Source organism: Petaurus breviceps, unplaced genomic scaffold (genome assembly GCF_028583685.1).
Source record: "Petaurus breviceps papuanus isolate PSGF00001 unplaced genomic scaffold, PetGlider_PUasm1.0 78, whole genome shotgun sequence".
Classification (NCBI taxonomy): domain Eukaryota; kingdom Metazoa; phylum Chordata; class Mammalia; order Diprotodontia; family Petauridae; genus Petaurus; species Petaurus breviceps.
The window spans coordinates 285,446-307,158 of record NW_027186502.1 but is presented as its reverse complement, the minus strand read 5'-3'; the positions used below and the strand labels follow the sequence as shown (position 1 = coordinate 307,158).

Here is a 21,713-nt window from a genome sequence, read left to right as displayed (position 1 = left end):
TACTCAGCCTCTAAGTGTATCACTGCTGTCTTGTTCCTTCCTCTCAAAGCACTTTACCCAACTATGTTGCAGCATCTTTCTCCTTCCTTACCACCATGTATCACTGTCCCCATTCTTTAAGGTCAGATTAAAAAAATAAATAATACCTTCAGGAGGGTTTAGGCAGAACATAGGAGAAAACTTCCTGCAAAAACATGCTGATTCCAACTCTGTTTTCTATTTTTTAAGAAGCAGTCTTTTGCCCTAACTCTGAGACAGCTGATAAACTCAAAGTAAGCACCTATGTAGATTGCTTTCTGAATCTCTATTCAGCACACATTCTAGGCTCTCAGCCTCAAGACCATATGTGGCCTTCTAGGTCCTTGGGGGTGTGGCTTTTGACTGAGTTCAAATTTTATAGAACAAATCCTTTTATTAAGGGGATTTGTTCTGTGAAGTTTGGATTCAGTCATAGGGCCTCACTTGAGGACCTAGAGGGCCACATGTGACCCCTGCTCTAGACTGATCCCAGAACAAAGAGGTGCAGATTGCTTCTATTCTGAAGGATGGATGTGGATTTTTGTGTACTACAGAAACTTGAGTGTGGAAACAGTCCATTAAAATTGACTCTGAAATTAACACATTAACATACTAAAATTTTTAAAAATTAACATTGAAAAGTTAAGAAAAAAATAACAACTCACTAGAGGAAATCGGGTTATTGATAGGGAAGAGAGCTAAGGAAACATAGCTAACTTGGAAGGGCTTAGAAATTTTTGCTGTAAGGAGATAGTTAATTTCAACTGAATTTGCCTTTGAGAACAGATTTCAGAGGGTTCAGAGAGAGAGCATAGGTAAGATCCCATGGAATAGATTCAACAGGAAAGATCACCCCTACTGTAATCTTAAGCCTTATTAGGAGAGGCATAGAGGCCAGGACTAGGCGGGTCGAAGTTCCAGTGGAGATTGCCCAGGTCAAATGACATCTGAAGTATGTTAAGTTTTAAACACCATATTTTAGAAGAAGTCCAATAAGGTGGAGCATATCCTAAAGATATGGACAGGTCTGGAGTCCATGCCATCCAAGAATGTTCTAGGGTAGACTTTTGTTCTGGTGTGGGTTGGACTTCGTAGCTTCTTTACTCCCACATTTTGTGGTTCTGTGACATCTGAACCTGTTTCTTATTGACTTGCGTAAATTTCCCCCTCATTTACTCCTAGATTCTTAATCTTCTCTTGCCTCCTCCATCCACACCTACTTCAAGTATTTCTTTAGAACTGACTGACTGAATAGAAATACTTACATTCTAAACAGAAACCAGTTTTGCAACTTTTGTGCTGCCAAATGACCCACATCTCCCTAATACTTAAAAAAAAAAATTAACCGCATTTTGAATTGGAAACTTGTTTTTAATTTCAACTCTGGGTGCTTTTGTTGCATTTTGATTTCTGGTCTTATCCTTATAAAGGTTTGATTCATTAAAAAAAAAACCCACAGGATAAATCTTTTAAATATAATATTTATGCAGTTGGGGAAAAAATAAGATATTATATTTAAAAGATTTGCCCAATTTTTTTTATAGATGTTGCTCTTGGCTCAGCTTAATGTATGCTTATAGAGGTGAGGAAATAGAGGAGGGGGCAAGAGAAGTAACCCAGAAATGGGCTGCTGTTTAATTTGTAGCTTTTTTTGTTTCCAAAGCTAAAGAGACTCTTGAATGAAGCTTGTTGATATGGCTTGGCCACTCTCAGCCTATTTAATTTGTTGAATGGAAAGCTTCATGGCCTAAAAATCAAGAGATCCAGGTCTATAAGCAGTGGGTGAATGAGTACTTTCTAGGAGGGGATTTATGCCTCAAGTATAGATGAACTGGAGATCCATTTGAGATTCAGGGGCCTAGGTTCTACAGCTCTACTGGACTATGTAATTTTAGTCAGTCCTTTTACCTTTCTGAGTTTATTTCCTCATCTTTAAAAGACTCAGCTTCACCAAACCACCCAAGTAAAGAAAAAAAAAATAACCTCTGACTTCTAAAATAATCTAGCACCCAGGCTTAAGGCTTCTTGCTATCTTGAACCTGCCTTGCCCAGAGCCTGAGACTCTTGAATTTCTTGGTGCCATGAGCTCAGACATTAGACCCAACCCAGAGCCAAGTGCCCATTCCGCATTTAAGTAGTCTTCTGGCCGTCCATTATTCCTGTCACTTTGGAATGAAAAAGGAAATAAGCTATAAGTGCAAAGAGAGGAAAAAATCACATAGTTAGCCAATGGAAGAACTTGGAGCAGAGCCCAGCAATCCTTCTTCCTTACCATCTTCTATTTCAATGATTTTTTCTGTTCCCAATCTGTATCCATCCCCAGTCTTTCTGCTGAACCCCAGTTCCACTTTACCAGCTTCCTGCTGGACAGCTCTACCTAGATGCCCTGCCTTATCTAAAAATTCAAAATGAAACTCATCTCCTTCCTCAGCCCACACTTCCCCATCGCTATTGGGTCACCCAGGAGTTATATTTACCTCTACCTTTTTCACCACCTCCCATTTCCAATCAGTTGCCAAGTCTTTTCAGTTCTGCTCTTGAATCCATCCTTTCATATCTCTGTGGTGGCCATCTCAATTCAGAGCCTTATCACCTCTTGCCTGGACTGCTGGTTGATAACTGTTCTTTCCCTTCCCATAGGGTCATAGATCTAGAGTTGAAAGGTCATATAGTCTATTCCCCTTATTTTACAAAGAAGGGACCTGAAGCCCAAAGAATAACTTGCTCAAGGTTCCACAACAAATGACAGAACTGGGTTTTGAACTTCAACCATGACTTCAAATTAGTGTTCTTCCCACTATGCCTTACTGCCTACTTGACGTGCTCCCCTCAACCATCCAAATAATCTTTCTGAAACACAGGTCCAACCATATCATTCTCTAGCTCAAGTAGCTTCAGTGGCTCCCTAGTTATCTCTGGGCTACAATACAATCTCCTTAGTATGGCCTTTCAAAGCCATCCACAGACTGGCTCCATTCTATCTTTACAGATTAATAGAGCTTTATCCTTCATCTTCCCTTCTAAATTTAAGCCAAACTATAATCAACATCCTATTTCCAGATCTGGGCATGCTGTCTCCTGCCTTCATGCTTTAGAATGGGCTTATTTCCCATACTTGAGAATAAGCCTTCTTCCTCCTCACTTAGAATCCCTAGCTTCTTTCAAGATTTAAGGGACCTATATCATGTTTCCATATAAGCACAATCAAAATAAACTTTTTTGTTTCAGTCTTTTTTTCACTTGTGTCCAACTCTGCATGACCCCCATCCAAGGTTTGTTTATTTGTTTTGGCAAAGAACTAGATGGTTTACCATTTCCTTCTCCAGCTCATTTTACAGATGAGGAAACTGAGATAAACAGGGTTAAGTGACTTGCTTGCCCAGGGTTACTTACACAGCTAGTAAATGTAGCCAACAAGCACCCCAGCATCCCTAGGATGGCTGCCAACACAGGTTCTTAGATCTGCTTTGATAAAGGAAAGCAACTCAAAATGGGTTAACAAGCTTACTTTAATCAGTCAGATATGTATCATTTACCTAGTTCAGGGGGAAAAGGTCAGCACCCTGAACTTCAGAGTATACAGACAGAATTATCAAGACAGAAAAACATCAAGTAGACAGGTTTCCAAACTGTCCAACCATTACATCCATACCAAATCAACATCTGGGTTTTTCAAAGCCAGGGGGCTCTCAACAACGGCTTCCCAGAGTCTCATCTGATCAAATCACAGAACACTTCTCAAAGTAAGCCCCAAAGCAAAGCTACACATCAGGGCTTATATAGCCTTCTCCTGGCTCAGAGAATGTAACAACCTTATTGACCCACTGCCCAATCAAAAAGTATCTCCTGAGAAACAAGCCTCCCACCCCAGGCTCCAGGTGCACTCTAACCTAGGGGCAGGGAAGATCTTAAAAATTTACATTCCCTTTACAAATGTGTAAGGCCAGATTTTGAACTCTGGAAGATGGGTCTTCCTGATTCCAGGCTCAGTACACTATGCACTTCTGCCATCTATATACATAATAAATGAAAGGTAGTTTAGGGGCAAGGGGAGAGAGCTTCTCATGTTGTTCTGGCTGACTGCACTGTATTTTCACCATCTTCTTTAAGTTCTGTGTCTATGGAATAAGGGGCCCTATGCATCCCACCCTCTCCTGCTTCCTCTAGCTGGACCTTGGTCCTGTCTTTCATTCCTTCTTTCTACTGAATCTCCACACAGCATCTGGTGAGATGGGCAGCAGGAAAAGCTTCATGTAAAGGATGGCACTTGAGCTGTATTTTGAAATAAGCTAGGCAGTCTGAGAGGCCAACTTGAGAAGGGAATATGTCCCGGCCCTGGGAGATGGTCGGTGCCTAGGCATAGAGACAGAAGTAGGGGCCTCATATGTGAGACATAATTACGGCTAGTTTGACTAGACTACAGAGTGCACAAAGGGAAGTAATAGATAACCAGGCTCAGAAAGGGAGGGCGGAGCCAGGTCGTAACAGCCTTTAAATGCCAGCCAGAGGTGTTTCTTTGAGTCTGTGCGTGATAGAGAGCCAGTGGGGTTTGAGCAAGGGAGTGACATGTTCAGACCTGCATTTTAGGGAAATGGCTTTAGCACTTTGATGGCGGAGCCAACTGGAGGCAAAGAAACCAATAATTATAATTATTAGTAACAACAAGCATTATATAGCACTTTGTTATTCAGTTGTGTTTGGTCGTGTCTGATTCTCCAAGACCCCATTTGGGGTTTTCTTGGCAAAGGTACTGGAGTGGTTTGCCATTTCCTTCTCCAGCTCATTTTACAGATGAGGAAACCGAGGCAAACAGGGTTAAGTGACTTGCCCAGGGTCACACAACTTAGTGTCTTGGTCCGATTTGAATTCACAAAGGAGTCTTTCTGACTCCAGTCCTGGCATTCTATCCACTGCACCACCTGACATATATAGCACTTTAAGTTTTACAAATTGCTTTAAAAAACATTGAATTTTATTCCTCATGAGACTTAGGTGGTATTCCTATTACCACTTTACAGAGGAGAAAACAGAAGCAGACAGAAATTGCGCAGGGGCACAGAGCTAGTAAGTGTATGAGGCTGGATTTGAACTGAGGTCTTCCTGACTCCAGGTCTAGTACTCCTATATACTGTATTACCCAGATGCCAATTAGAAAGCCACTGCAGTGGTACAGGCAAGAGAATGATGAGGGCCTGAACTAGCATGGTAGCTGGGTGAGTAGAGGGAGTCAAATTCAGCAGTACTATGGAGGTAGAATCATCAAAACTTAGCCAATGTTTTGATAAATGAGGTGAGGAGTGATAAGGAATTTAGGAGGACTGCAAGGTTGGGAACCTAGGTGACCAGAAGGGCAGTGGTACCCTTGAGAATAATAGGGGAGTTCGGAGATTCAGTAGAAAGAAGGGATGAAAGACAAGACCAAGGTCCAGCTAGAAGAAGCAGGAGAGGGTGGGATGCACAGGGCCTCTTATTCCACAGAAACAGGACTTAAAGAAGATGGTGAGAAGATAGTGCAGTCACCCAGAACAACTTGAGAAGCTCTCTCCCTTTCACTTTTTTTCCCCCAAGGCCAAACAAACAAGCCTATTGCAAATATTTCCATTCTGCTATGGTTAGGAAGTAAAATGAAGTAGAGTAAGCTGGTTCTGTCCTGAACTGTGAGCATAGGCTCAGGTTCCTGCTTGTCACATGATATAAATAGGACCTTAGAGCAAAAGCAGCCTTCTTCCTTCTGGGGCCCCAGGTAACATACTGCCTAAGAAGGTCAGATACGTGGCATTGCCACGATGGTGGACAATAAGGCAGCAAGTATGAGAGGAAGGATGGGGTATTAAATTCTGGATTTGGAACCTGACTGAAGTCTGCCTTCCATCTTTATCAGCTGCATGGCCATAGCTAAGTCATTTAACCTTTGAGTTTCATTTTCTCCCTCAGTAAAATGAGAATAATGGCATCTATTGTACTTACTTCATGGGACTATTGTGAAGATCAAATGAGATAATCTCTGTAAATAGCCCTCTAAGAACATAAAACATGAGCTAGTAAGGTGCATGGCAACTGTGTGCTGCCATTTTCGTGACTGAGCTTTATTTCATCATCCTTGAAGGACGTCCAAGCAATTTCTTAACCCACCAAAGTTCCATTTGTTTATTTTATGAAGTTTTTTTTTTTATTTGTCTTTAGTCCTTTGTTTAAGGACAAAAAGTCCTCCTCAGAGGAGTTCAGGTTCTTTCTTGGGCTCTAAATAAAATGGCAGCTTGAGACAGAAGGTACCAGTCTGACCTCATTCCTCATATCTAAAGTCAAAAAGGACCTCTGTTATAATCTCAGTATGGTGGGTTGTACTACAGATAAAGAAGCTGAGACCCAGGGAAAAGATAGGGCCGATCCGAACTGCTAGTTGGTCCCCTCACCATTCACCTCATCACAGAAATTGTCTAGCATTTACCTCAAATGAAGTTGGATTCAGAGGGCCACACTTGAGGACCTAGAGGGCTACATGTCACCTTGAGGCCGCAGGCCTGTCTTAGACCCATCTCACTGCTTCTTCCTCTGCCTTTGTCCTCTTTTTAGACTCTCCTTCCTCAAACTACCTTGCTTTTACTTCTCTGTTTACATGTAAATCTCTCCCCAGTTTTTTGTTGCTGTTGGTTTTGACTTTTGTCTTTTTATCTCCACCACCTAGTAGGGCTCTTTATACATGATAGGCACTTTAATAAATGCTCAGTTGACTTGAATGGGACATGACTAGGTCAAAGTTACATAACTAATAATTGTCAGAGCTAGGACCTAAACCCAGGTTCTTTCTGCTACATCATGCAGGGTGCTGACCAGACCCCTCGACATGTTTGCCAGCCATCTCTGCCTTCTGGGCCTCTGGCTCCCTTTTCTTTTACAGCAATCTCTTTCTCTTATTCCCTGTGAGACAACAAGAGGCCACTCAAAGTGATCTTCCCTTTACCTCTATGACATTCTATCCTGTGTCAAAACTAGTCCCTTCCCCAAGTAAAATGTGAACCCATGAAGGACAGTCTGGCATTTTTCATTTTGTGTCACCAGCACCCAGCACAATGCCTTGTATGGATACTAGACCTAGAGAGAGACTCCTCAGGGAGGAAGCTCATTATCTCAGTGCAGGTTGCCACTTACTTTGAAGTTTCATCCTGGAGTTACCTATGGAGTGTTCACCTGGTGGGAGGGCTGGCTGAGCCCTTTTCCAGGCTGCTCATCAGCCTTTGGTATTCACCTGTCACCTGACTCCCACCTGTGGCTCCAGAGGAGAAGCACACCCTGGTAAACCTATTTCAGCAGAGGGGCTAAACCAGGTTGAGAGTAATCAGCAGGCCTCCAAACTGTCAGTGGGTTAGGGAGGTGTCCACTCCAACCTTGTAAAGACTTCCTCCAGTGGAATGTGCAGATGAGAACAATTTGTTCCAATGGCCATAAAGATGGCTGGAGCACACCATGGAGCTCTTAGACACTGAAGGGTCAGCCCCTGCATCCCACACCCTCTCCAGTTGTCTTGCCAATGAACTTCAAATGACTATGGAAGAAAGAGTGAGGCTGAAGACTTTGTGCAACTCTTCCTCACTTAAATCCAATTCCTGAGCAAGTTAAGGCATCACCCTCAGTAGTGTCACTGGTCATCTTGGAAAACAAAGGGTAAACAAGTACAACAACCTGCCCTGGGTTACACAATGAGTATGTGTCAAAGGCAAGGCTTCCTATCACAAAACTAGTTCTCTCTCCATGGTGCCATGCTGCCTCTTGCTACATATACAGTAAGCACTTGATAAATGTTGAATTCTTTAGTATACTTATAGTTCCTTGTAAGTATATCTTGATCTGTTAGAGTCATGTTATAATTGTTATTTTTAGTACCACTTACCGTCACCTTCCATTAGTCCTCCTGGCACGTCCTGGAAGGCAGTTTCTTGGGCAGATTTAGAGTAAAGTGTTATCTTCAATAGCAGACACTGACATCTTCACCTTTGGCTGCTAGATCCCTGATTCAATCAGAAAAGGAAGCAAGGGTCATTCATCCATCAGTGGCTATGAGTTTTGTGACTCAGAACTCCCAGCCCTGCCTCATTCCCTTTCTTTTTTAAGTTTAAGTACTCAGAGAGCCTGAGACATTACATTTCTTTGTGCCTCTCCAGAGCCAGTTGTAAGTACTTTGTCTTTAATCCAAACAGGCAATGGCACCATTTTTTCTGAGAAGAGCATCCAAGGATATGGTCTCCTAGGCTCTGAATGTGGCTTGGCCTATGGTGGGCTTTGCAGCTTCTCAGCATTTCTCAGAGCCCGTGTGGTTCAGTGTGAGTCTCTGGACTTGGAGTCTGAGGGTGTTGGTTTGAATCTTAGCCTTATCCCTGACTTTGGGTAGGTCACTTCACCTGTCCACACCCACATCATCTTGATGCTTTGAGATGAGAACAGCGAGTCTTCATCTGTTTGTTTGGATTACCTGTCTGCTTTTCATGGTGTTTTTTGATATAAGGTTTTTCTTAGCATACCAAGGAACAAGTGGATAATACCTACCCTCAACAACTTGCTAATATGTAAAATGACTTGAGATGACCAAAGCCAGGGCTACCCCCTTAGTAGAGGTTCAAAGCAAGAAAGGAAATCTGACTTTCCCACAGCCCTAAGATGGTCTTCTTCCAGCCCCCACTGCTCCTGGCTATCAGCTGTGTTCCATCACAAGAACACTACTAAGGAAAAATATTTGTGGGCTGAAGTCTGTCCAAAAACCAAAGCCTTCTGCCAGGGCCCATAACTGTGTATAGGGCTGTATCCTATTTGCTTTCAGTGGTCACCCTTTCAAGTAAGGAAGGTAGCCAGGAGGCTGAAAGTTAGAAACTGGAGAGACTTGTTTGTTGTTTTTCCCACCCTCCTTGGAAGCCAATATGGATCTGTTCATTCTCCCTCTGTTCTTCTGCTGTCCTTAATGCTTAATTAATACTGAAAAGAAACTGCTTTGTTTAAAGAGGGGAATCAACTCCCTCAGAACCGCAGTGAGCTCCCCTGGCACAGAATCAGAGTCTGTTTAGTGTTTCCCTAAAATCCAATTCAAGGGCCCATCAAGACATCTAAGAATCTTCACACAGTTTTACTAACCAGACCCCTTAGATGATCAGACCCTGGGGCTGATGCGGTAGAGTGAATAGAATACCAGACTTGGGGTTAGGAAGACCTGAGCCCAAATCTTGCTGCTATGTAACGCTGGGCAATGTACTTGTCAACCACAGATTCCTCATCTATGAAATGAGGGTGTTGAACCAGATAATTCCTGCCAGACCTCCAGCTGTAATCTTATGATTTTCCTACACAATGTCATCAAGGTAAGAGGGTGGAGGGGAGATAAGAGAATATATTTGTACTTTTTTAAAGAGAAGTGATGCTTTATTTTTCTTTATAAATAGGTCGATGGACCAATGTCTGTTTGCAAGTATATTTGTAATTAAACTAAAAATTTAGCCTATCTGTCTGAACTCGTCATCTTTTTCTTCAAATCTAATTTTTTTCTTCCAAAGCTGTCCTACCATCAGATCTGGTCACAAAGGTCAATAGACTTACACTGATATTGAGCAATGAACCATTTAATCTGCTGACCCATGGGAGAAGGGGGGGGGGGGAGATTGGCTAGTCAGTGTTCAAAGGGCAGTCCTGAGGGACTTTACCATTATGATTCACCATGGGGAACTTAAATAACATAGGAGAGGGATTCCTGTGTTTCTTCTGGGCTGAGGGAGTTCAAAATAGCTCCTCTTTGCAAATCACTTCCTGCCCTACCCTCCTTCTCTGATCCCCTTGAAAAGCATGTCTCACTTTGTGTTGTAATCCTTTACCTTATGTATGTACAGTATTCTTTCTTAACCATATATATAGTAAACTGTAAATTCTATGAAAGTATGAACTTTTTCTCATTTCAAGTTCATGTTGCTTCCAGCTCCTAGCCCAGTATTTGACATAAAATGTTTGTAAAAAAAATGTTTGTTTGATGCTATCCACCTCCAGAGAAAGAAGTGATATTGTCTGAATGAATATAGAGACTGAAGCATACTATTTTTCACTTTCTTTTTTTCTATTCTTTTTTTTAGTCTTCTTGTACAAAATGACTAACGTGGAAATATTTTACACGATTACACAGGTATAACCTATTTCAGATTGCTTACCCTCCAAAGGAGGAAGGAGAGGAAGGAGGGAGGGAACTCAAAACTTTAAAAACAAATGTTAAAAATTGTTTTAATATGTAATGGAGGGGTGGGGGAATAAAATATCATTTTAAAAAAAGTTTCTTTGAAATTCACAAACAAATGTTTTATTTTTGACATCGTGCGTCCCTTCCATTCTCTTTCCTATTCCTGGCAAAGGCACCTCTATCCTTCCAATAGCCCAGGTTCATAAACCTTATTATCCTTTACTCCTCATTTTCCCTCACACATTTGATCAGTGACCAAATCTTGCCATTTTTTTCCTTTATAACATCTCTCAGCCAATACTTTCTTTCGACCAACACAGTCAGCAAACATTTATTAAGTGCCTACTCTGGGCCAGGCCCTTTGCTAAGTTTTCCCCCCCATCAGGCTACATTACTCTGCACTTCTCCATCATGGCCCAGAAACCTCTTCATCCTTTATCCCTGGAACTCAGCTCTAGAAAATTCCCTGAGCCCCTGGGCCTTCCCTTTGACTGGAGGGCTCTTCCCAGAACTTCTTTTAAGGAGGGCCCCCAGGCCAGCTATGTCTTCATTTCCCACCAGGCTGCATTCCTCTGGATCCTATGCTTTCAGCTTCCTTTTACCTGTTGGCTTACCCTGTTAGAATGTGACTTTCCTGAGGGTAGGGACCATCTTTTTGTTTGTATTTGTATTCCTTGTACTTAGCACAATTCCAGGCACACCGCAGGTTCCTAATAAATATTTACTGACTGATACAAAGAAAATCAAAAACGGTCCCTGTTCTCTCCATTGAGACATTTCAGTTGTGCCCCTGTTTGGGATTTGCTTGTCAGGTGTGGTTTGCCATTTCCTTCTCCAGCTCATTTTACAGATGAGGAAACTAAGGCAAACAGGGTTAAATGACTTGTTCAGGGTCACACAGCTAGGAAGTATCTGAAGTCACATTTGAACTCAGGTCCTCCTGACTGCAGAACTACCACTCTATCCACTGTGCCACTTAGCTGGTTCAGTTCCAGACCACTGCAATAAAGTAAATTCCACATTAAAGTGAGTCACACAAATTTCTTTTTGTTTCCCAATGCATAAAAAGTTGTCTATAGTGTACTGTATTGTACTGTAGTCTGTTAAGTGTGCAATAGTATCGTGTCTAAAAAAATCAATGTACATAACTTAATTTTATGATCTTTTTGCTAGTGGAACATCCTCTGCATTGATGGCTGCTGGCTGATCAGGGTGGTGGTTGCTTGAAGGTTGGGATGACTGAGGCAATTTCTTAAAATAAGACAACAATGAAGCTTGCCTCATTGATTGGTTCTTCCTTTCATTTGAACACTTAGAGGCTATTGTAGGGTTATTAATTGGCCTAATTTCAGCATTGTTGGATCTCAGAGAATAGGGGGGCCTTGGGGGGGGGGAGGCTGACAGTAGGTAAAACACTCAGAATGTCCACAACATTTATGGATTGAGTTTATTGACTTATGGATGCAGTACATGGTCATAGATCACTATTACAGATATAATAATGATGAAAAAGTATGAAATATTACAAGAATTACCCAAAGGTGACACAGAGACGTGATGGGAGCACATGTTGTTGGGAAAATGGCACTGATAGGAAACAGGATTGCACAAACCTTCAATTTGTAGGATTTTTTTTTTTAAACCTGCCATATCTGCAAAGTGCAATAAAGCAAAGCTCAGTAAAAGGGAGGAGTTCCTGTATTTCCCTCCTTCCTTACTTGCTTTCTTAGCCTCTTGGAAAGTCCCTGGCACTATCTTTTTGCATGAAACTTTTTCTCATTTCCTTGCTCCAAAATTGTCAGTGCCCCTCCTCCAAAAAATACTACCTTGCATTGAATTACTTTGCATTTCTTTGTACTTAAATGTGTTTTCAGTCACTCTTTTTGGAATGTAAGCTCTTTGCAAGTTGAGAATTTTTCATTCTTTGAACTTGAAAGCCCAGATTCTGGCACAGTGCCTGACACCGAGTAGGTGCTTAATAAGGACCTGCTGATTGTCTGACCTTCTGGCCCTTTAACTGTACTTGGGCAGATAATGGTACCTTATTGTTTTGCTAAAGGTAGAAAAACTGAGGTCAGCAAACTAAGACCCAAGAATACATATCCGGACTTCTCTAAGCCTGGGGAAATTCTTGCATAAAAGTACCTTGGAGCTTCCCCCTTGGAGAAGATATACCTAACTTTAGAGTGACAGACAGAGAAGGAAAGGGGGCATCTTTTCCCTTGCCGCTAAACTATTAGATTCAAAGGAAAGACATCCATAGCAAAGGGGACTTTGTAAGACTTTCATAAAATTCTTTCTTCACACCAGCCTTGTGAGTTAGGTAGTACAAATATTATTCCCTTTTTATATATTGGGGAAACAGAGGCTGGGTTTGGGAGGAGGGTTTGGTTTTTGGTTTTGGTCTTTTTTGGGGGGAGGAGGGAAGGCAGGATAGTTGGGGTTAAGTGACTTACCACACAGCTGGTAAGTGTTAAGTGTCTAAGGCTGGATTTGAACTCAGATCCCGCTGACTCCAGGGCCAGTGCTCTATTCACTGCACCACCTACATGCCCCCAGAGGCTGTTTTTGAGGCTGTGACTTGAGAGTGCCCTACTTCAATCCTGTCTGATTTTTCATGACCCCATTTGGGGTTTTCTTGACAAAGATACTGGAGTGGTTTGCCATTTCTTTCCCAATTCATTTTACAGATGAAGAACAAGGCAAGTAGGATTAAGTGACTTGCCCAGGGTCACACAGCTGTTAAGTGTCTGAGGCTTTTTGAACTGGAAGATGAGTCTTCTTGACTCTAGGCCCTGTATTCTATCCACAGGGCCACCTAACTGTTGAGATTTTAGGTAAAGATCTCTAATGTACCAGCACCCAGGTGATGTGGAGCACAGAGACCTAGAAAATTTGGTTCAGTGTTTCTCCTGTTGACCTAAAGAAACTCCGGTTTCTACTCCCTGGGCAAGGTAGCCATCCCCCATTTTTCCTGTGGCTCAGTTTATCCATCTTTAAAATAAGATGATTTCTTCCATCTGAGCAAACATCATCTCATTGGTTAATATTTACTGGGTCCCTAGCTGGAAAAAAAATATTTTCATTTAGGGCTCATGGATTTGGTGATTACTGGTGGGAGATAAGGTGAGCAGGGGAGAGGCAAGGAGGGACAAAGCTAATTCTTTGATATTCAGTTCCTTCTTATAATGGGGAGTTAGGATCACCATGTTCACCCTCATTTGCATAGTTCCACCTAGTAGATGCCATCTTGTATGTAAAATTTGGCGACCGATAATCTTCCCTGGAGTGTGGTAAGGAACGCTGACTAAGCACAAAGCACTTTGAAAGTTTAACAGTTTGGGGTACAGGAGGGTTATTCCCAATAACAGCTATTAATACGGGTGTGTCTTCTTTCTTATAGCTCGCAGGAATTGCGGTCCTTGCCATTGGCCTATGGCTCAGATTTGACTCTCAAACGAAGAGTATCTTTGAGCAGGATGAAAACAATTCCAGTTTCTACACAGGTAAGACCGGAAAGGGAGAAAGAGAATGGGAAGCTCTCCACTGTGGAGAAGTGATCTCTCAGGGAAAGAATTAGGAGAGCTGATTTCTCCAGCTAACTGTGCTTACTAGCAGGTAATAGAAACTTTATTTCCTTTCACTACTGTGGAATCATAGAGTTTGGCTAATGGTAGGCCTTGGGAACAGAAGGATTATTTTTCCAGTTAAGCTTGAGTAGGGGGCAGTTGGAGTCAGAAGTATTAAGGTGGTTATAGCAAGGCAGCTTGGGCCTCAAAGGCTGAAAAAATCCTTCCTTAATGAACATCTCCTCGTGACTCTGCTGCCCATTTACTCAGAGAATTCAGTTCATTTGATTCACTTATACTGACCAAAACCCAAAGAGGGAGGGAAACAGATAGACTTTGTTGTTACCATTTGCTTCAAATAAGAACACCCAAGACCCAGGTAAGACTTGTTCCCCAAGCCGTCGAGTGGTAATAAATCAGAAAACCCAAGAATGTAGACTTCAGATTCAGGCTCGAAACATGGGCTTTGTTTTCCAAGCTGCTTTATAGTGCATGGTCAAGATTTTAAATCTAAATGCACATGGGAAGAAAGGAAGGAAGGAAAGAAACAAGTAGTGATTAAACACCTACTATGTGCCAGGCACTATATACAAGTATCATCTCCTTTGATCCCCATAACAGCCCTGGGAGACAGGTACTCCAGAGTGTCCCTAAAGTCTGGACACATAGGAAATCTCATTAACTATGTATATTTTCAAGAAATGAAATGAATGAAATCTTCAACAACATTTTATTTAATTAGCATAAATTTTAGCCATGACAATTTCATATGGAATAAAAACTTTCATTAACTATTAGAGACTATTTTCCATACTAATGAGATTAATTTAATTTAACTAATTAATGGGATTTCCTATGTGTTTATGTCTTCCTATAAAATCTCATTTATGCTAATTAAATAAAATGATGTTAAAAATTTCATTCATTTCATTTCTTGAAAATATGCATAGTTAATGAGATGTCCTATGTGTCCAGACTTTAGGGACACCTGGTATTATTATCCCCATTTTACAGTTGAGGAAACAAAGTGACTTGCCCAGGGTCACACTGTTAGTAAGTGTCTAAGTCTGTATCCATCCTGACACCTAACTGTGTGGGAACATTTGAATAAATAAAAACCCAGATTTTTCCTGCATAGATATGTGTGTGTCCCCCAATTCCACCCCAGAGCTTTCCATTTTTAAAATCTTACTTTTATGGCTGTTTCATCACCAAGCATGTCACCCCTTGTAACAAAGATTCTAAAATAAGATATTAGGGAACAGAGTGGAAAGCAGTACAGCAAAACTGATACTCATCTCTGCAGAGAAGGGAAGAAGGTGCATTTTCTCAACTGTTTTCTGGAGCCAAGCTTCACCATTATTTTAATTCATTCCCTTTTATAAGCTCTTCAAAATACTGTGGAAAAAGCATCATGTAATGGAGTGCCTCACACAAACAGAAGGTGTAAGGCAGAGTTAAATGTTGGTTGAGGGCCATCAAACTGGATTTCCAGGCTTCCAAGTAAAACACGAATGTTCTCTTTTCTGCTGAGTGTTTTGAATAGGTGGCTTCATTTATAAAAATCAAAAAGAAACTTCTTAATTTTCAGACAATGCTGTTGTAGAGCTTCAAGTCGTCTCACCCACCAAAGAAGCCATTTAAAAGAGGGGGAGCAGTGTTGGTGGACAGAGGCTCTCTTCCCCCTCAGCCAGGGACAGGATGAGTTTTGACTCGGTCTTTCCACTGGGCCTGGTTGGAGCAGGAAGGAGTCTGTTCACGCAGCCTGTTTGGTGGCATTCCAAACAAGACTCAATGCTGGGGCGTAACAGCTTTGTCTTTTGTTTTGTTTTAGGGTGTACCACCCACTATCAAAAGAAAGTGAAATAGAGGAGTGAGCACAGTGTCAGAAAACCAGTTTTAAGAGAACAGGTTTCCATAGTGTCCTAGCTTGTTTTTAGTAACAGAGAGAGAGGGAGAGGCCACAGGAGGGTTGTTACACCATCCTGTACAGTTGGCTTCAAGAGAAGAATTTACAAAGAGGTTACTTAAAAGGAAATAGGGGAAGAGAGATTGCAGGATCTTTGGAGGTAGAGGGTGGGGTTGGGAGGCAAATAATCTTTTTTTGCTGTAGAACAGCAGTTTTGCCCTTAAAAAAATCCCTCCTTTCTAGCCAGAAATAATGTCCAAGTATTTAAAGGGATGTCATGTGGAATCAGGATTCAATTTGTCCTGATTAGCTTCAGAGGGCAGCAGCAAGAACATTGAGTAGGAGACATAGAGACAGATTTCCTAACAATTAGAAGTAGGTAGCAGGTTCCTAGGGCAGCTAGTGACTCAGTGGATAGAGCCCCAGGCCTAGAGTCAGGAAGACTCCTTTGTGAGTTCAAATCTGACCTAAGACACTCACTAACTGTGACCCTGGGCAAATCATTTAATCCTGTTTACTTCAGTTTCCTCATCTGTAAAATGAGTTGGAGAAGAAAATGGCAAACCACTCTAATATCTTTGCCAAGGAAACCCCAAAATGGAATCATGAAGAGTCAGATACAACTGAAACAATTAAACAACAAAAATGAGTTTCTACTAATTTTAGGTCTTCAAACAGAATTTATTGGGTGTTGGAAGCAGTAGAAAGACCAATGACTCTAGCCAGAGGTTCTCAAACTCACTTGACCTACCGTCTTCTTTTTAAAAAAAAATTACTCAGCACTTGCTGAAAATCTACTTTCTTTAAACCTTTAATTTTTTTTTAAATTTGCATCATTTCAAAAAACTATATAAAATACATTTTTAAAAAATTATGCATCACAGGGCAGCTAAGTGGCACAGTGAATAGAGCACCAGCCCTGAAGTCAAGAGGACCTGAGTTCAAATGTGATTTCAGACACTTGACTCTTAACTAGCTGTGTGACCCTGGGCAAGTCACTTAACCCCAATTGCTTTGCCTTCCCTGCTTCCCCCCCCAAAAAAAAATTAGGCATCTTAAATTTAATAATTTATTGTAAATTCATTCCCCTTCCTGCCAGGGGGTAGGTATCACCCACCTTGGGAACCTATGGCTAAGCCAGTCCCTTCTTCTTTCAGATGGGCAAACTGTTTACGAATTATTTGTTAAGGAATACAGGAATAGAAGCTTCCTCCACCCACCAAAAAAAAGTGATAGTGGTGTTGAAAAATCTCCCTGCATGATTGCCACCATCTTTTCCTATGCTAATCACAGATACCATTTTTCAGGCACCACCTTCTTATATCTTCTATCTTTTTCCTGCACTACAATTCTGATGACAGAATATTTCATCATGGAACCATATAGTATATTGTAAACAAGTCATTACACACATGTATTTGTGCCGATGTTTGCTGGCTTCCCAACAGTGCCGAAAACACTCATCTGCCAACACTTGCTTGTTAAGGTCTGTGGGCAGGACTTGACCACTGATTGTTTATAACTTGTATTTTGTGTGTCTATTTGGAAAATAATGTAATTACTTCGACTTTAACTCTGTTAAACGACAGATGGAACATGTACAAATGGTTTTTCAAAATTTTCTTATCTTCTCCCATGCTTCCACCACCCCCTTATTTTTATTCAGTGTCCCCCAGTTGCACCTGAGGCTACTACCATCCCCCTGAATCATTCCAGCACCCCCCAGGGGGCAGCATCACCCACTTTGGGAACCTCTGCCAAGGGATCTAGGTTCAAATCCTGCTTCTGATACTCACTTTACTGTCCGTGTAATCTTGGGCAAAGTCTTAATCTCCTGTACCTTTCACATCTTTGAAATGAGAGAATGAGACTTTATACCTTCCCATCTCTAGATTTAGGATCCTAGGATATTAGAAGAGACATCTGTACAATTACAGGTTGGCCCAGGATGGCCCTTTGGGTTCTTTAGAGTTAGTGAAGCCTTGGGCATGGAATCAGGAAGCCCTCCTACTTGGTAGCTGAGTGACCTTGGGCATGTCACTTAACCTCTGTTTCCTTAACTATAGAATTGAGATAATCATAGCACCTGCCCCACAAGGTGATTGTGAGGATTACCTGATTATTTCATAAATATAAAGTTTGGGAAGCACTTCCCACAGTGCCTGGTACATACTGTAGATGGTACCTAATAAATGCACATTTCCTTCTTTCCAACTCTTGAGTTTCCCTGATCCCTCCTTTAGGGAAAGCAGAATTGCCAAATACAGATCAGGAGCCATTTCAGTGTTCTTTCCCTACATCAGTCCAAAGTCATACTGATATTCTACCTCCTCCCCCAAAGAGTCCCTTCATTCTTTCATTGTACTCCCTACATGGTGAATAACCTCCCCATTCTGATTGCTGCTGCCAGCCAGATGTTTATTTTGTTAACTGTGGCCTGGATGCTGGCTAGATTTGTTGACCAGAGCAGATTTAGAATGTACTTTGGCTACTTAATGTTTTTGTAAGATGGAAGGAATGGATGGAGACTTATATGGAAACATGAGAATATTATCCATCAAGTGTTACCTGTCAAATAAGATAATATTTGTATAAAGTGCCTAGCACATAGTAGGTACTATATAAATGCTTATTCCCTTCCCATGAAGCCTTTCCCCTGTGGTTTGGAAGGTAGTCATATGTGTCAAGTTGAGTGCAGGGCCCTTTTTCCCTTGCACTTGGAGACATCAAGTCGATGCAGGGAATGCCTCCAGCTGGCCAATGGCCCTGAATGCCTCAAAGAGAAAGGGTACTAACTGAGCCAGTCAAGAATCTGATCCTTTATGTCACTCATGGAGAGGAAACTGTGATACAGCCCCCTCCCCCCCCCCACCTCCCCAGCAGCCCAAACTAGGCAGATCAGCTAACTGCCTAGGGCTGTGTGCATGCAGAAGGTTATGTGATGGTGAGCTACACCAAGAAGCTTTTGAGGAATGCAAATTTGTTTCTCAAGCTCATACCAGCCTAAGCACATGGATCCAAAACCCTAGACTAGCCATTGTAGAGCTGGTTGTTCTGCCTGAAATTGAGGAACAAATCAGAAAATCTTACAGATTCCTGGGATTTAGAGCTGGGAAGATCATCTTCAAGATCATCTAAGCCAATCCCTTGTTTCAGATAGGCAAACTGTTTAAGAATTATTTGTTAAGGGGGTGGCTAGGTGGCGCAGTGAATAGAGTACTGACCCTGGAGTCAGGAGGACCTGAGTTCAAATCTGGCCTCAGACACTTAACACTTACTAGCCATGTGACCTTGGGTAAGTCACATAACCCTAATTGCCCTCCCGTCCCCCCTCCAAAAAGCAAAAAAAAAAAAAAAAGAATTATTTATTAAAGAATATAGGAACAGAATCTTCCTCCACCCACCAAAAAAAAAAAACCAAAAAGTGACAGGTCATTGCTGTTGAAAAATATCCCTGCATCACCAGTGTCACAATCACCATCATCTTTTCCTATGCTAATCACAACTACCATTTTTCAGTCACCACCTTCTTTAGATAGATTGAAGTTTTTTGTAAGGCAGCCACTTTCTAGAGTATGAAGAGTAATGATCAGGGAATTCCTTCTACTATTACAAGTCAGCACTTTCTCTGCATTGTCTAGTCTTTAGAGAATTGTCTAGAGAATTAAGAGGTAAGAGTGACTTGCCCAGGGTCACCCAGCCACTAAGAGTCATAGGCAGACCTTGAATCTGAAGCCAGCTCCCTATCAGATAAGCCACAGTGGCCATTTGTGTGAATGAAGGTAATGGGGAATCATACTGGGTAGGATGTGGCCATAGGCTAACCCTGGTGGTTAGTCACTTGATCTCGTGTTCACATCTTGTCTGCCAGCCCTTTGCTAGTCTCTCTTCACCACCCATGCCAGTTGCCAGTCTTCACCTGGGCATGGCTGAAGTAGTTGATTTGTGACTGGGATAACGGTAAACTGTCTCAGTCTCAGCTAATTATCTTGGGGTGAATAATAAATACATTTCATATAACAAGACATGTTGCATGACTGTGGTTTGAAATATTTTGGCAATTAAGTAAAGGTTTAAAAAATTAAACTGTACAGTAGAGTTGCCAGAGAGACTTGGCTATTTTTATAACCTCACCCCCATCATCATTTTAGGCAGCAAATAGTTTGTAGAAATTTCTTACAGGTCTTCTCCCATGGAAATAAACCCACAGGCTCCCAGACTGGCCACAGCTCCCTTCACTCTAGATAGTAGCAGCTACCCTATCTTGATAAATTGGGACCCCAGGGGCGGCTAGGTGGCACATTGAATAGAGCACCGGCCCTGGAGTCAGGAGGACCTAAGTTCAAATCTGGCCTCAGACACTTGACACAAAAAACTAGCCGTGGGACGTTGGGCAAGTCACCTAACCCCAATTGCTCTCCAAAAATCAAAATAAATAAATAAATTGGGACCCCAACAGGAAGGACTTCCGACTTGTGCTTATTCAGGTGGTAAGAATGACCGCTGTTCAAGTGGAACAGTTTCCTGTTTAGTTGACCAGAACAGGTCACTCAGAGAAGCTCAGATAATAACTTGTCAGAACATCTATTTAATGCTTTCTATGCGTGCTGAGACAGAATGAGAATCTCATAAATTGGCCTGGGGGCAGAGGGGAGCTGAGAGTTGCTTCAGGAAGCAGTGTAGCTATCCAGGCACAAGTGTATCAATACCCTTGTCCCCAGCACATATCCCAGACTGTTTAGCTGGTAATAGCACCCCAAGGCTTCACTGAGTAGCCAACCCATCACTGACATTAACAGCCAGAGTTCTTAGGGTGGGGACCAGGCCTGCCAGGAAGCCCAGCAGGATATCTGTGGTTAGCAAGCCTTCATACTCAAGCAATTGGTGAAAAGGGTTTGGACACTGATAATGCTAATGGCTGGGTGCCTTGTGGTTAGCTGATACAAGCAATTAATTCTATGTTTTTTATACCTTGCAAGAAAGCAACAATTGCTCTTACCTAGAGACCTTTGAGGGTGAAAGAGTTCTTAGTATTGGTGGGTCAGGCAGAAAATGCTTGGGATAAATGTATAGGGATTAGGGAAGAGTTTGCTGTCATTGGGGGAAAAAAAATTGTGTTTTGACCTGAACAGGCAATAGATATTTGGGGCATCTGAAAGAGACGTTAAATTTTTATCCCCTTGGGCCCCCTAAGGATACTGATTTTCAAAGAAGGAATTTGCCTGTTATGACAGAAATTGGCATCAAGAGAATCTGAAATATAAAGTGGTTTTCCAGATTCGGTCCCAACATGTGCTTCTCTGATAAGAACGAAATGAGAAATTTCGATAAGAAATGATAAGTTCTGATGAAATGATAAGTTCTGATAAGAACGAAATGAGAAATTTCTGATAAGAACGAAATGAGAAATGTAATCATTCCAAACAGGTAGAGCTCAAAGGCTTTCCTGGTTTTATTTATATACAAAAACCCCTAGGTAATCTGGGAATTCCCTTTGCACAGTTCAATAAGTACCATTTCAGTGAAGGGAAGTGAGGAGGGGGTGATTGTCAGGAGGAGCTAGTAGGAAATTTTCTTTTCCTTTTGCTGAGTCTCAGAAAACTAGACCTATATCCTGGTGTGATGGTCATTTCTGCATTGCATAACTGTCACACCCAAGTTTTCCTCATCTCAATGCCTGAAATGTGTGTGAGGCCTGAAGCTCCTGCTTGCAAGAATGGGATAAACAACACTGGTTGTTCCAGCGGTTAATACTGTAATCCTAGAGGAGAGAATGCTCAGCGACAGATGACTTTTTCCATGAGTCAGACCCAAAAAGCTAACATGCATTTGTTTTGTAAACTGTAACAGCCTGTCATTGCCTGCTGATCCTGAGGGTTATTGGTTGAAAATAAGGGTGGAGTTTCTCATGGAGGCAAAATAAGCTGCCCATTTTAAAACCCAGCCCTACTCTGAAGGCTTTAAGTGGGGGCCTGTTTCCAGTTGGGCCACAATATAGTTTGGTGTCTCCAGC

At 41.8% G+C, this 21,713-nt stretch overlaps 1 protein-coding gene and 1 long non-coding RNA gene across 2 annotated transcripts in view; both read left to right on the top strand.

Moving 5' to 3' along the window:
• CD9 (CD9 molecule) overlaps positions 1-21,713 on the top strand; it is a 56,700-nt gene that overhangs the window by 22,193 nt on the left and 12,794 nt on the right. The window contains exon 2 of the mRNA XM_069106077.1: positions 13,626-13,728. Coding sequence (XP_068962178.1) covers positions 13,626-13,728 — 103 coding nt within the window. The remainder of the gene's footprint in view (positions 1-13,625; positions 13,729-21,713) is intronic.
• Positions 5,651-11,594, top strand: LOC138175557 (uncharacterized). Its single transcript, XR_011172034.1, has 3 exons — positions 5,651-8,336; positions 9,270-9,362; positions 10,122-11,594. It is a non-coding gene; the product is annotated as an uncharacterized lncRNA (long non-coding RNA).